At 42.1% G+C, this 13,513-nt stretch overlaps 1 protein-coding gene across 1 annotated transcript in view; it reads right to left on the reverse strand.

Annotated features, from left to right (window-relative positions):
• Positions 1 to 13,513, reverse strand: part of LOC127426524 (CLIP-associating protein 1-like) — a 110,599-nt gene that overhangs the window by 51,331 nt on the left and 45,755 nt on the right. Inside the window, exons 16-22 of the mRNA XM_051673390.1 lie at positions 12,707 to 12,784; positions 11,499 to 11,666; positions 11,352 to 11,398; positions 9,680 to 9,850; positions 9,443 to 9,463; positions 8,655 to 8,762; positions 2,645 to 2,683 (exon numbers count right to left, since the gene is read on the reverse strand). Coding sequence (XP_051529350.1) covers positions 2,645 to 2,683; positions 8,655 to 8,762; positions 9,443 to 9,463; positions 9,680 to 9,850; positions 11,352 to 11,398; positions 11,499 to 11,666; positions 12,707 to 12,784 — 632 coding nt within the window. The remainder of the gene's footprint in view (positions 1 to 2,644; positions 2,684 to 8,654; positions 8,763 to 9,442; positions 9,464 to 9,679; positions 9,851 to 11,351; positions 11,399 to 11,498; positions 11,667 to 12,706; positions 12,785 to 13,513) is intronic.

A 13,513-nucleotide genomic window follows, 5' to 3' on the forward strand; every position in this document is an offset into this window, starting at 1 on the left:
TGCTCTGCAAATGTCTGTTAGAGAGGCATCCCTGGCCAGGGCCCAGGGAGCCGTTACACCCCTGGTAGAATGGGCTGGTAGCCCTACCGGGGGCAGCATGTCCTAGGTGACATATGCCATAGTTATGGCGTCAATGAGCCAGTGGGCGATCCTCTGCTTGGAGACAGCGCTTCCTTTCCGCTGTGCACCAAAGCAGACAAAGAGCTGCTCAGAGATTCTAAAGCTCTGCGTGCGATCCAAATAGATGCGTAAAGCGCATACCGGACACAGCGACGAAAGGGCTGGGTCTGCCTCCTCCTGGGGCAGCGCTTGCAGGTTCACCACCTAGTCCCTAAAGGGGTGGTGGGAACCTTGGGCACATAGCCCGGTCAGGGTCTCAGGATCACGTGAGAATAACCTGGACCGAACTCCAGGCACGTTTTGCTGACAGAGAATGCATGTAGGTCACCTACCCTCTTGATGGAAGTGAGCGCAGTCAGGAGGGCAGTCTTCAAGGAGAGTGCCTTAAGCTCGGCTGACTGCAAAGGCTCAAAAGGGGCTCTCTGTAGACCCTGAAGAACTACAGAGGTCCGATGAGGGAACGAGGCGCGGTCTGGAGGGATTCAGCCTCCTGGCGCCTCTTAAGAACCTGATGATCAGGTCGTGCTTCACTAAGGACTTACTGTCGACTGTGTCGTGGTGTGCTGCTATGGCAGCAACATACATCTTCAAGGTGGAAGGGGACAGCCTCCCTTCCAACCTCTCTTGTAGGAAGGAAAGCACTGATCCGACTGCGCATCTCTGGGGGTCTTCCCGACGGGAAGAACACCACTTAGCGAACAGACGCCACTTCAAGGCATACAGGCGCCTCGTAGAGTGGGCTCTAGCCTGAGTGATCGTGTCTACCACCGCAGGTGGGAGCGAGGTCGGTCACTGAACACAGCTCCTGCATCAATCCCGGGGTGGAACTACCCTCATGCAGTTCCTTTAGCACCTTGGCTTAGTCGACTTGCAGGAGAGCCATGGCGCGCAGGGCGGAGGTGGCTTGTCCAGCGGCACCGTAGGCCTTGGCCGTCAGAGATGATGTAAACCTACAGGCCTTGGACGGGAGCTTTGGGTGCCTGCGCCAGGTGGCGGCGCTCTGCGGGAATAGGTGCACTGAATGTGCCTTATCCACCGGGGGGATTGCCGAATAGCCCTTGGCCACCCCACCATCGAGGGTAATGAGGGCAGGGAAGCTGAAAGATCGGGACCAGGCAGTAAAAAGTGCCTCCCACGACCTTATCAGCTCTTCATGCACTTCCGGGAAGAAAGGAACGGGGGCAGGGTGGGGCTGTGAGCGGAGCCACAAGCCCAGGAACCAATCATCAAGCCACGAGGGTTCAGGGGAGAGCGGAGGGTTCCACTCTAGCCCGACGCTCGTGGCTGCCCGGGAAAGCATGTCGTCATCTCCGAGTCAGCCTGTGACTGGGCAACCGCACCCGAAGGGAGGAGCCCAGCTGAGGCTTCCGCGTCCGACTGGACGAGCCCGCTCTGTGATGCTGCGCTCAAGAGCTCATCACCTTCGTGGGCTCCGAATAAGAGGTCGAACTCGCCGTGAGACAAGCCGGCGGACTCATCCGGAAGCCCGATTGGGGCAGACGAGCGTGCTGGGGAATGGGAGGTCCGTGGGGGGATACCTGGTGGAGGTGGTCCCATTGGGGTCCCCAAATCAACCCCAGTGCTAGCCGCGCTGGCCTCATACCCGTGGGTAGAAAGACCGTGGCGGGGAGCCTCTGGGGTGGCCTGCTTTCTTACGAAAGTTAGCCGCGACCGCATCGTTGCCATGGACATGTTCTCGCAATAAGTACATGACCCATCCATGAATGCTGTCTCCGCGTGAGCACGAAAGACAGTGATCGTGACCGTCAGAAGGCGAGAGATAACGAGCACAACCAGGAATAACACACAAACGGAAAGGCATCTTTAAAAAGACGCGTCTTTAAAAAGACGTTCCGTGTGTGCCGCTCTTTTAGAGATATATACTCTTTTAGAGAAATATACTCTTTTATTTCTGCCAAAGCGCCCAGGGGTATTCTCTGCAATGCACCAGTGCAGAGGGGGAAGAAGCCGCTGAAATGCGCTGTCAGATCCAGTAGAGTTGAATGAACAGTCGTGGGAATTCAGCTCAGTGAGCATGACCGTTCGGCTCCGAAGAGAAAATCTGAATGAGTGGTTGCATACCAGCTCCTTTTATACCCGTATGTCCGGGTTAGTGGTATGCAAATACCACTCGCCAATTTTCATTGGCCTTTTATCACAAACCAGAGGTGTCTCGGGCTCCCAAGAGTGACCCCTAGTGTCACTACATCGACACAACGTCGAGTGAGTGACAGATAGGGAACAGTAGTCATTTCATGATTAATATTTCAAATGGAAATATGCTACATGTACACTGTTCTCACATGACATCATCATGTTGCATGTTTAATTCAGCGAGTGCCATCCAATAAATACAATTGTAAGTTGCAAATAATTAATATTTTAGTAAATGTACTTGGTCATATAATACATAGTACACACTGTAGAGATCGTAAGAGTATTATGCTTGTATGCTATTCTGAACACATCCAATCTTTCATTATGGGAAACATGCAGATGTGAATCCATGTGTTTTAATGCGTACCGTGAGTTTTACCCCCCGCTTGATTAGCCGATCTGGATCCTTGATGCCAAACAGTGAAAGATTTATGAAACTACATTACCCATGAGTCCATGCACTGGACACACCATGATATCAGAATGAAAAACCAGTGACTGTAAAGCATGCTGATGTTAATGACACAGAACAGGAAGAGAGATGTGCCTGATATTCATACTGTATCTTATTTAATATAAACATGCAGTCTACAGCTTCAACTAAAAACGTGAGTCTAATGCATATTGTATCTCCAGCCACTGATATTGCTCACATTTTAAAGGGATAGCTCAACCAAAAATTAAATTTCTGTCATCATTTACTCACCCTCATGTCATTCCAAACCTGTATGTTCTTATGTGAAACATAAGAGACGCTTCGATGTTAATGAATATTGCGTCAGTCTTTTTAATACAAAAGCAGTGGATAGTGACTCATTTTAAAGCTAAAAAAGAACCCAAACCCGACAGCATGTGGGTAATAATATTGATTACCACCAAAATGTATTTCGACTAGTCTCTCCTTTTCTTTAAAAAAAAAAATCTGGGTTACAGCATGGCACTTACAATGGAAGTGAATGTGGCTGATCAGTAAACGTTAAAATTAGTGCTGTCAGTCAATAATTGTTTTTAATCGCAATTAATCGCATACGGTTTTGTAGTTAATTTGCAATTAATCGCAGATTTTAAAAGTGCTGAAATTTGACACTGTATATAATTCTTTTCTTGTCAAAATGCATTTATTTCCATCTTAGGAAAGAAAACAAAACAATATGTAACAATATAATGTTTTATTAAAATTTTCCAAACAAAACCTTCCACAATATAAAGATAGAAATGCACTAAAATATCACCATTTCAAGTAACATTAAACGTTTCCCAAAGTCTAATTGAGAGTTTGACTAATTAAAAGAGCTAGTTCCCATAGGTTTAGTATTCATTGCAATGGGCATTAAATCTCTTAAACTCTCATGTTCCACAATATTAATCTGCCAGTAGATTGTGGCTATCCACTTTGTTACAGCAATCATGAAGCTGCGTTCATGATTCGTGTCAGAGCTTTAATGCCAGTGTCAAGCGCCGCTTTGAACTCACCATGAAAAGCACTTGAAGACAAAAGCGTCTCATTCTGAGTTTTGGTGATAGTTAAGACTTGCCGTTCTTCTGTGGTAATTAAAATGCGTCTTACATTGGCTGAAAAATATTTGATTTCCTTTTTTTATTTTTTTTACCCAATTTGGAATGCCCAATTCCCAATGTGCTTTTAAGTCCTCATGGTCGTGTAGTGATTCGCCTCAATCTGGGTGACGGAGGATGAATCCCAGTTGCCTCTGCGTGTGAGACCATCAACCTGTGCATCTTATCACATGGCTTGTTGAGCATGTTGCCACAGAGACATAGCACGTGTGGAGGCTTCACACCATCCACCGCGGCATCCGCGCTCAACTCACCACACACCCCACCGACAACGAACCACATTATAGCGACCACGAGGGGGTTACCCCATGTGACTCTATCCTCCCTAGCAACTGGGCCAATTTGGTTGCTTAGGAGACCTGGCTGGAGTCACTCTGCATGCCCTGGGATTCGAACTAGCAAACTAGCGTACTCCAGGGGTGGTAGCCAGCGTCTTTTACCTTTGAGCTATCCAGGCCCCCAAAAATACTTGATTTCTATCACAAGACCCATCTGGGCTTGTTTTGTACATCAAATAATAGCGCTAAGAGGTACATTCTCCATCATTTTATCAATGACAGGGAAGCGCTGTCAGAGATTCTTTTATTTACGAACTCCACGGCTCTATCATAAGAGAGTGCGTAACAGTCAACTAGGGTGTTAAGACAGTACCGCCCATAGAATGTCTAAGGGACAGCCACATTATGCTGTTTTATGCTAAGCTTGTAGGCCACCCATTGGTAGAATGGCTCTGGCACTGTTGTGTGCGTGCTTGTGGCGTGTGCGCCAGGGTAATGAAGCGAACGGCACATTACAAAGGTTCTGCCCTTCACACTAGTGTTTATGCTGTATTAACGGTAAATGCGTTAATTGCGATAAAGAAAAATGAAAGCGTTAAAACGTTTTAATTGCTCACATGCGTTAACGCATTAATTCTGGCAGCTCTAGTTAAAATACTCACTGTTTCAAAAGTATAGCCACAAGGCATAAACAATATGTGTTAACATGATTTAAGTGTAATAAAATCACTTACAGACCTTTACTGTTTAAAGTTATATCCAATTTTACAACTTCGTTGCCATTACGTAATGACGTAAACCCTGTTATCCAGCAAAAATGACAATTTAAACTTTATAGCTCAAATAATACACGTTATATCAGAAAAAATAATGTAAGTGCTTTTATAAAATAATAAGCTTCACATTTCTGCCTTTAAACCCTGCAAAAATTGGCCACATTCACTTTCATTGTAAGTGTCTCACTGTAACCTCGATTTTTAATTCTTTTTTTTTTTTAAAGAAAACAATATACGAGTCTAAATTTATTATTGTGGTAATCAACACTGTCACAAATGCCGTCGGTTGAGCTTAACATTTATTGAACCAGGAATACTCCTTTAACCCTTTAAGCCCGCCAGTGGACCGCAGGAAAAAAATTATAATCTTCAAAATATTAATAACTAGTCTTGACCAACACAAAGTAGGTATCATTGGAAAGTTTAGAAGCTCTACTTTCCAATGCATGTAGGCATTATGACCAAGTGAAACAAGTGCTTTGAAATTTGCAGACAAATCAGATATGTTACATTTTAATAATAATAATAATAATAATAATAATAATAATAATAATGCACTGTACATATGATTGCAATCAGTAAAAACATCAAAATGATCAAACAGCCATGTGTCACATGTAGTTGGAAAGCTCTCAAAGAGCAAACTACACTGCCTGGCCAAAAATAAGTCACATAGTCTAATATTTCGTTGGACCACCTTTAGCTTTGATTACGGTGTGCATTCGTCGTGGCATTGTTTCTACAACCTTATGCAACGTCACAACATTTATTTCCATCCAGAGTTGCATTAATTTTTGGCCGAGATCTTGCATTGATGACGGGAGAGTCGAACCACTCCGTAAAGTCTTCTCCAGCACATCCCAAAGACTTTCAATGAGGTTTAGGTCAGGACTCTGTGGTGGCCAAATTATGTGTGAAAATGATTCCTCATGCTCCCTGAACCACTCTTTCACAATCTTGGCATTGTCATCCTGGAATATGCCCTTGCCGTCAAGGAAGAAAAAATCCATTGATGGAAAACCTGGTCATTCAGTACATTCAGGTAGTCAATTGTATTGCCGCATAACGATGCTGAGCCTCGACCTGACCAATTGAAGCAACCCCAGATCATAACACTGCCTCCAGAGGCTTGTACAGTGGGCACTATGCATGACGAGTACATCACTTCATGAGCTTCCCTTCTTACCCTGACGTGCCCATCGCTTTGGAATAGGGTAAATCTGGACTCATCAGACCACATGACCTTTTTCCATTGCTCCACAGTCCAATCTTTATACTCCCTAGCAAATTGAAGTTGTTTTTTCTGATTAGCCTCACTAACAAGTGTCTCTCTTGTGGCCACACAGATGTTTAGTCCAATACTGTAAGTTCTCGTCTCATGCATGTGTAAATGCTCTTCCTTTCACTATAAAACTTAGTCGTGAGTTCTACTGTCGATTTTTTACAATGTGACTTCAAGCGTTTTAGTGATCTCCGATCATGATCATTCAAGATTTCTTCTGTGAAGCTGATGGTTCACCACTGTCCTTCCAGGTTTTAATAATGTGTTTGACAGTTCTTAACCCAATTCCAGTGATTCAGCAATCTCCTTAGTTATTTTCTTTGCTTGATGCAGGCCAATAATGTTGCCCTTCTGAAACACAGTAACATCTTTTCCACAACCACATGATACGTCTTCCGACATGGTTGTTTAAGAAATGAGAAGCTGCACACTGCATCAGTTAGGATTAAAATAATTGTTGCCAGCTGAAACATAATAATCACTGCAATAATGATCCAATCATAGGCTCTTAAGTATCTGCTTATTTGCAGTGCATTCAGAAAGTGTTCAGACCCCTTCATTTTTTTCTCTGGCTGGGCCACTCAAGGACATTCACAGAGTTGTCCCTAAGCCACTCTTGTATTGTGTTGGCTGTGTGCATCGGGTCATTGTCCTGTTGGAAGGTGAACCTTCGGCCCAGTCTGAGGTCCTGAGCACTCTGGACCAGGTTTTCATTAAGGATATCTCTGTATTTTGCTGCATTCATCTTTCCTTCAACCCTGACCAGTCCCCCAGTCCCTGCTGCTGAAAAAAACCCCACAGCATGATGCTACCACCACCATGCATCACCGTTGGGATGGTACTGCGCAGGTGATGAGCGGTGCCTGGTTTCCAACAGACATGATGCTTGGAACTGAGGCCAAACAGTTCAATCTTCATTTCATCAGACCAGAGAATCTTGTGTATCACAGTCTGTGAGTCCTTTAGGTGCTTTATTATGTGTCTTGCACTGAGGAGAGGCTTCTGTCTGGCCACTCTACCATAAAGCCCAGCTCGGTGGAGTGCTGCAGTGATAGTTGTCCTTCTGCAAGTTTCTCCCATCTCCACACATGATCTCTGGAGCTCAAGCAGAGTGACTATTGGGTTCTTAGTCACCTGTCTTACCAAGGCCCTTCTCCCCTGATAGCTCAGTTTGGCCGGGCAGCCAGCTCTAGGAAGAGTCCTGGTTGTTCCAAACTTCTTCCATATAAGAGTTATGGAGGCCACTGTGCTCTTGGGAACCTTCAATGCAGCCTACATTTTTTTTGTAGCCTTTCCCAGATCTGTGCCTCGACACAATTCTGTCTCTGAGCTCTGCAGGCAGTTTCTTTGACCTCATGGCTTGGTTTTTGCTCTGATATGCATTTTCAGCTGTAAGACCTTATATAGACAGCCGTGTGCCTTTCCAAATCATGTCCAATCAATTGAATTTGCCACCGGTGGACTCCAATCAAAGTATAGAACCATCTCAAAGATGTTTCAGAGAAATGGGATGCACCTGAGCTAAATTTCAGGTGTCATAGCAAAGGGTCTAAATACTTATGTCAATGTGATATTTCATTTTTTTCTTTTTAATAAATTTGCATAGTTATGGCGCCAAGTACATGACACAGACTCAATGATGACTCAAATGGCACAGAATGAAACTCATTCTGTGAAACCTCATGACTAAAATCATGTCTGCATGCTATGCAAACCTTTAGTCATTGTTGTGTTTGCATGTGTAATTAGTTCTTATGTACAATTATTATGTTTTATTTTTTTGGAAGACATTTTTGGACACCATGAAAAATTATTTTGGTAATGCTATAACTTTTGATTGCTTTGTCGTATCAACACAACTCAGATTCAGTTGACATTATTGAGAACAAAACAAAAGCAGTTTTTCGAGGCACCTTATTTACGTCCAGATATATATTTAATGTCAAACAAGAAAAATAAGAAAAAAGTTTATGCTCAATTTTTTTTTCAGCAGTTTCTTAGGCTGAGAGTCTCAGAATATATCATAATCTATATCATTAAAAAATGTGAAAAGTTTTCTTTACAATGACACCAAACACTTGACCCTCCTTGTTTTGCTTTTTATTTTATTTTTGTTGTGTACTAAGTTTTCAATTTTGGGTATGCCACTGAAAGAGAAAATCTTTAAAAACACCTTCAGAGCTTAAAGGGTTAAAGTGAGTCACAATAAACTGGCATTGTATTGAAAAGACGGCCCGCAATATACTATAAAACATCTCCTTTTGTGTTATGCATAAGAACGAATGTCAGAATGTTCAGATTTTAGTGACCTTTCCCTTTAATATCCAATATCCGTACTGTTTCTCTGGTGAAGATGGATACTTTATTGGCATAAATGACATAATTTATTGATATAAATCCTGTATATAACAATTCTAATGGCCAGCATGGGGCAAGAGAACAGCATGATGTCATTTGCAAACTCACGTTGTGATTGGGACACAATTTTGGCTCGGCTCCTCCCCCTGCTGTCTGTCACAGAGGCTCCACCCCCAGCAGCAGTCTCTGAACTCTGTCGTCTTGTGCGCACACGGCCTGCAGACAGACGGAATACATGAAAAAAACTAGGAATAAGTAACTAGAAATGACAAAAACTAAAATAATTTCAGAAATGATTGAAATCAAGAAACATTTAATGCTACAAAATTTTATTATCCTTTAAATCCAAAAGACACTTTCATGCACAAAACACCATTAAATGATATGAACACACAACACATTGAGCATACTGACACTCAACAAGCCAAAACTGAGACTGTGAACAAAAATGCTGTCAACATTCTTAAAGAGACATTCATGCTAATTAATGTGTAAACAAACTAATCTGTAACCACTTTAAACATAAACTAACCACTTCAGCTGATTACTACAACATGCTTGATGCATACAAGCTTTAAATGTTTACACCATAGCATGACGCTATATGTAAGTTAATTACAATATTACAATTATTTCTGGAGATTTACAAAGATTTGATGCTCAAATACAGATATTCCAGTCAACGACCTACAGATTAAAGAATCTTAACTATCTGAAACTTTACAGCACTAACAGTCCATGCGAACAGCTAACAAATAAGCACTCGACTGACAATATTTATAACATTATATACAGTATAACATTATACAGTACAACAGAAGACAACAGAGAGCGAGAGAGTCTATGAGACACAAACCTCAAATATACATACTTATAGACTCACAAACACATCTTACCCTCCACATTATCAGTGGCATCTTTGAGCAAATACAAATAGAGGAAGTGAATAACAGACATTAGCATCATTGCGTGTGAGAGACGACGGGAAGGAAAGATGTTCAGACGATTCGTTTTCTCAAGCAAAGCTATCATATGACTTCAGAAGACTTTCTCTCATTTACGTCATCCACCCATCTGCTCTCCATCTCTCTCATTTTGATTTCTTTCCCTTTATTTCTGTATGTTTGTTTTACCTAGTGAGGCGTAGGATCCAGGCGGCAATGCTGCGGCAGAGCTGAAGGGGGCAGCAGTAGGTACTGTGGGCATTCGTGACTTGGCACTGGCTGCAGCGTTGACGTCGATGTCACTGCGCGATCGTTGCAGTGAGCCCGCCGTGGACGACACACGAGAACTCCCGGCTTTAGCTGAGAAAGAGAGAACCATGTGATTTTTTGTTTTGTTTTTTTGGGATTTTCTCCCCTTTTCTCCCCAGTTTGGAATGCCCAATTCCCAATGCACACTAAATCCTCGTGGTGGCGTAGTGACTTGCCTCAATCCGGGTGGCGGAGGACGAATCTCAGTTGCCTCCACATCTGAGACCGTCAGTCCGCGCATCTTATAACGTGGCTTGTTGAGCGCGTTACTGCGGAGACCTAGCACGTATGGAGACTCACGCTATTCTCCGCAGCATCCACGCACAACTCACCACGCGCCCCACCGAGAGCGAGAACCACATTATAGTGACCATGAGGAGGTTACCCCATGTGACCCTACCCTCCCTTGCAACCGGGCCAATTGGTTGCTTAGGAAGCCTGACTGGAGTCACTCAGCACGCCCTGGATTCGAAATTGCGACTCCAGTTGTGGTAGTCAGCGTCTTTACTTGCTGAGCTATCCAGGCCCCCCCACCATGTGATATTATTAAAGTCGTCATAACATACATTTATATTATTTAATTTCTTCCACTGTGGTCCATTTGTGTAGTTAGTAAAGTTTTTTTTTTTTTTTTTGCCAAAGTCATAATTGAGTTTTTCGTGAAACTTTTCCATGCTCTCTCTGTCCCTTACCATTGAAAAGGCAATTTTTAATTAGATTTATAAATAAAATGAGTAACAGCGCTTTGCTGCATTTACACACAAGCTGCGGGTTTGCTGTCGGGTTCAATATAGTTTCCACATTTAACTGCAAAGCTGCATTATATTGTGACTGATTCATAAAACAATCCATGCTGAAATATGCTGTTGAAACTGTAAAGATCAAATTGAAATGATAAAGGATTTTGTTTAAAAAAAAAAAAATAGCAGGCCTGGGTAGCTCAGCAAGTATTGACGCTGACTATCACCCCTGGAGTCACGAGTTTGAATCCAGGGCGTGCTGAGTGACTCCAGTCAGGTCTCCTAAGCAACCAAATTGGCCCGGTTGCTAAGGAGGGTAGAGTCACATGGGGTAACCTCCTCGTGGTTATGATTAGTGGTTCTCGCTCTCAATGGGGCATGTGGTAAGTTGTGTGTGGATGCGGAGAGTAGCATGAGCCTCCACATGCTGTGAGTCTCCGCGGTGTCATGCACAGCGAGTCACGTGATAAGATGCGCAGATTGACGGTCTCAGAAGCGGAGGCAACTGAGACTTGTCCTCCGCCACCCGGATTGAGGTGAGTAACCGTGCCACCATGAGGACCTACTAAGTAGTTGGAATTGGGCATTCCAAATTGGGAGAAAAATGGGATAAAATAAAAAAATACAAAAAACTTTAGCAGCTTGTTTCGAACGTTTGGGAACACTTGATTTGATTCTAAATCAAAAATACCTCCTGTGACATGGCATGGTTTGATAGATATAAAAACTACAATATTTAACTCACCACATATAAAGACGCTCTTATACTGCTTTTTTAACACATAATTGTCTTTATAAGAAAATGTTCTTACTTCTGCTCAAGTTGCTCCCGACTGGCGTTTTAGCTGACAGCGGCCGACTACAAAAGAGTGATAAAAGAAACACAATGATTCAAGTGTGAAAACTCATTCACACACTACAGAGTGATTAATACACCAATAATAAACAGATTTTCTCACTTTAAACTCTCTTGTGAGCTTGAGGACGAGCGATCGGACTGCGGCAGTGACATGATACTGTCCGAATCCTTCAGATGAGACTGAAGCGCTTTCTGATAGCTCAGTTCCAGCGCCTGAAAGAGCTGCTCTGCCTCTTTACTGAAGTGTGCATGAAAACTCCAGTAACATCTAGAATGAAATGATCAAATGCATAATGCATTAAAGTTAATGCAAATATAAGAGCAAAATCTGTACAGGCGAATTTTTCCAGTGCTTGGTTTCAAAACTACTAAACAGTTAACCATCTTTTCTACTGTGCATTATAACATTTCAATGACTGAATTGCATTGGAGCTGTAGTGTGAACATATGTAATAAAAAAGCAGGTAAAACATAGATTCATAATATCTGCAATAATATCGGGAGGTCCACAGAACTCCACAAAAACATAAAAAAAATAAATAAAAATAAAACAGATTTCCACAGAATTGGAATGCCTGTTGTTCAAAAAGTTCTATAAATTCCAATTTTCAACATTTTCAGCTACTAATAAGAGCAAAGTACATTCATCATCATTTCACACATTTCTAAAAAAAACTGCAGATTCAGTCTCGACCTGCATATCGGTTAATGCGTTATCGGTAGTACTTTTACCTCTCTTTAAGACCTTTACCATGTCTAAATCAATATAATGCACAATTCCAGAGATTTTCTCCCAAAAATCAGCACAGAATTAAGTCTGTAGATTCTGTCTGGGGCTGAGTATCGGTTATCGCCACAACAAACATTCTTTGCAATCGGTATCACCCAAAAGTCCATTCTTAAATCATTTCAACTATCAATAAAAGTGGAGTACTTTTAGCTCTTTTTACCATGACAAAATCTATATCGCAGAATTCTGAAGATTTTCAAAATCATTGGAGAACATGCAAAGAAAGTCAGTAGTATTTGTTATGGCCTGTAATCTGTTATCGGCCATTACAAAATGTACAGTAATAGATATCGTGCAAGATTTCTATAAAGAGTGCATTTCTTTCTTTTGTTCTTTGTCCTTTAATGGTGCATGTTTAATAAAACCAGAGTCGATTATTTTTGCGGTGGTTGTTATAACATCATATATTTGGGTCACATTGCCCACGTTCCCAGATGAATTATGTCTGGAATCTATTCACACTAATCACCTGCATGTTTTTATTATACAGTACCAAATAAAATACAGAAATCACTCACTTTCTTGCAACGGATCTTGCTTCCGAATCGGCATCATGAACTCCTTTCTTAATCGTTTCCATGAGAACGGTCACATGCCTGTAGATGAAAGAACATAATACAACATTTACTGCAATAGCCATACAGCGTCCATTTAACCTCTCTGCCAAAGCTGCACCACAGCAGAACACGATCCCAAATCAATGAATTGGCTGTCCCAGCAGACCTCTCAAAACCAGATTCTGGATCCATTAACCAGGGAAACAAATTGGTACTTTTTTTCATCAAAGTGGAATTCAACTGATCACAATGTATAGTCAGGACATTAATAATGTGAAAAATTACTATTACAATTTGAAATGAAGCTGTCAGCTGAGGACATGTGAGGCGTCTATTTCTCAAACTAGAGACTCTGATGTACTTATCCTCTTGTTTAGTTGTACATCTGGTCTTCCACATCTCTTTCTGTCCTTGTTAGAGCCAGTTGTCCTTTGTCTTTGAAGACTGTAGTGTACACCTTTGTATGAAATCTTTCAAAGCATTGTATAGCCTTCATTCCTCAAAACAATGATTGACTGAAGAGTTTCTAGAGAAAGCTGTTTCTTTTTTTGTCATTTTTGACCTAATATTGACCTTAAGACATGCCAGTCTATTGCATACTGTGGCAACTCAAAAACAAACACAAAGACAATGTTCAGCTTCATTTAATGAACCAAACAGCTTTCAACTGTGTTTGATATAATGGCAAGTGATTTTCTAGTACCAAATGATCAATTTATCATGATTACTCAAGGATAAGGTGTTGGAGTGATGGCTGCTGTCTAGATT

Source organism: Myxocyprinus asiaticus, chromosome 35 (assembly GCF_019703515.2).
Source record: "Myxocyprinus asiaticus isolate MX2 ecotype Aquarium Trade chromosome 35, UBuf_Myxa_2, whole genome shotgun sequence".
NCBI classification, from domain to species: Eukaryota; Metazoa; Chordata; class Actinopteri; order Cypriniformes; family Catostomidae; genus Myxocyprinus; species Myxocyprinus asiaticus.